The 1221-nt window shown below is 34.0% G+C and overlaps 1 protein-coding gene across 1 annotated transcript; it reads left to right on the top strand.

Annotated features, from left to right (window-relative positions):
* Nucleotides 1-504, top strand: LOC122611297 (histone H4). Its single transcript, XM_043784305.1, has one exon. It carries the CDS (start codon nucleotides 60-62, stop codon nucleotides 369-371), a length of 312 nt encoding a protein of 103 aa, XP_043640240.1. The 5' UTR covers nucleotides 1-59; the 3' UTR covers nucleotides 372-504.
* Nucleotides 505-1221: the final 717 nt, after the last annotated feature.

Genomic DNA, 1221 nt, shown 5'->3' on the forward strand with positions numbered 1-1221 from the left:
CATTTCAAAACATTCAAACCATCAAATCTGAAATTTGAAAAAATCAAAATCATTAAAAAATGTCAGGGCGAGGAAAGGGAGGAAAAGGGTTAGGAAAGGGAGGAGCGAAACGACATCGTAAGGTGCTTCGAGACAATATCCAGGGCATCACCAAACCGGCCATCAGGAGGCTCGCAAGGAGAGGGGGAGTGAAGAGAATCAGCGGGCTGATTTACGAGGAGACCCGCGGAGTGTTGAAGATCTTTTTGGAGAATGTGATCCGTGATGCCGTTACTTACACGGAACACGCTCGTAGGAAGACCGTCACTGCTATGGATGTTGTTTATGCTTTAAAGAGACAGGGCAGGACTTTGTATGGTTTTGGTGGTTAGATATTTTTAGAGGTTTATGTATGTATCGTGTATGTATACATGCCTTATTATTAAGTTTATTAGTATTGTGGATCTGTAAGTGGTGATGAATTTAATTCATCTTATTATAATGTTTAGTTGAATTTCACCTAAATTGTGCTTCGTGTTGATTTTGGGTTTTTCTTATTTTATAATATATATTGCTTAATTTGATTGTTCACGATTGAGTTATTAAACTGATCAGGGAGCATAATAATGGTTTTTTTCTTGATTATTAATTTCAGAGTATGAGTACTTTTAATTAGCATCTTATTATTCTAATTTTTTGATTTTTTTTATATCGTTAGATTTTCATATTCACCGTGTGTATATAAAAACTTTTTTAAAAAACAATATTTTAATGAGAACACAAACCATTTCAAAGTGTTATCTGTAAAAAGTCAACTTTAGCCATTAACAATGAAATACGCAATTTTTGTAGAATATTTGTTTAGGCTTATTGTGCTTTAATAACTCAATAAGCTAATAAGCTTCCTTAATGGATTATTCGATAGTTTATATAACGTAGATGAAGGTTGGAAACAAACCACCACGAAAATGACATAGTGGATAGATGCTTTTTACAAAACGTTTTCAAGTTACCAGGTAAAATGCTCAAAAAATAATTATCACTCCGATTAGTGAGGTGATATAGTCATATAGGTACGACCGTACGACCACTGTTTTTGTCAAATTACTTGCATTAACAGTCTAACACGATATAAACCGGGCTTATGAATTTTAAACTCATGGGCTAGAGCTAGAGCTAGGTGGTGAAAATAGTTTATTTTGGGCCTTTTATAACAAATACAAGTATACAACGCCCTCAAAC

The sequence above is a fragment of the Erigeron canadensis genome, chromosome 1 (assembly GCF_010389155.1).
Source record: "Erigeron canadensis isolate Cc75 chromosome 1, C_canadensis_v1, whole genome shotgun sequence".
Classification (NCBI taxonomy): Eukaryota; Viridiplantae; Streptophyta; class Magnoliopsida; order Asterales; family Asteraceae; genus Erigeron; species Erigeron canadensis.

Bases quoted from the DNA above. Each gene is read 5' to 3' on its own strand.
- LOC122611297 (XM_043784305.1), top strand. From the start codon at position 60: ATGTCAGGGCGAGGAAAGGGAGGAAAAGGGTTAGGAAAGGGAGGAGCG.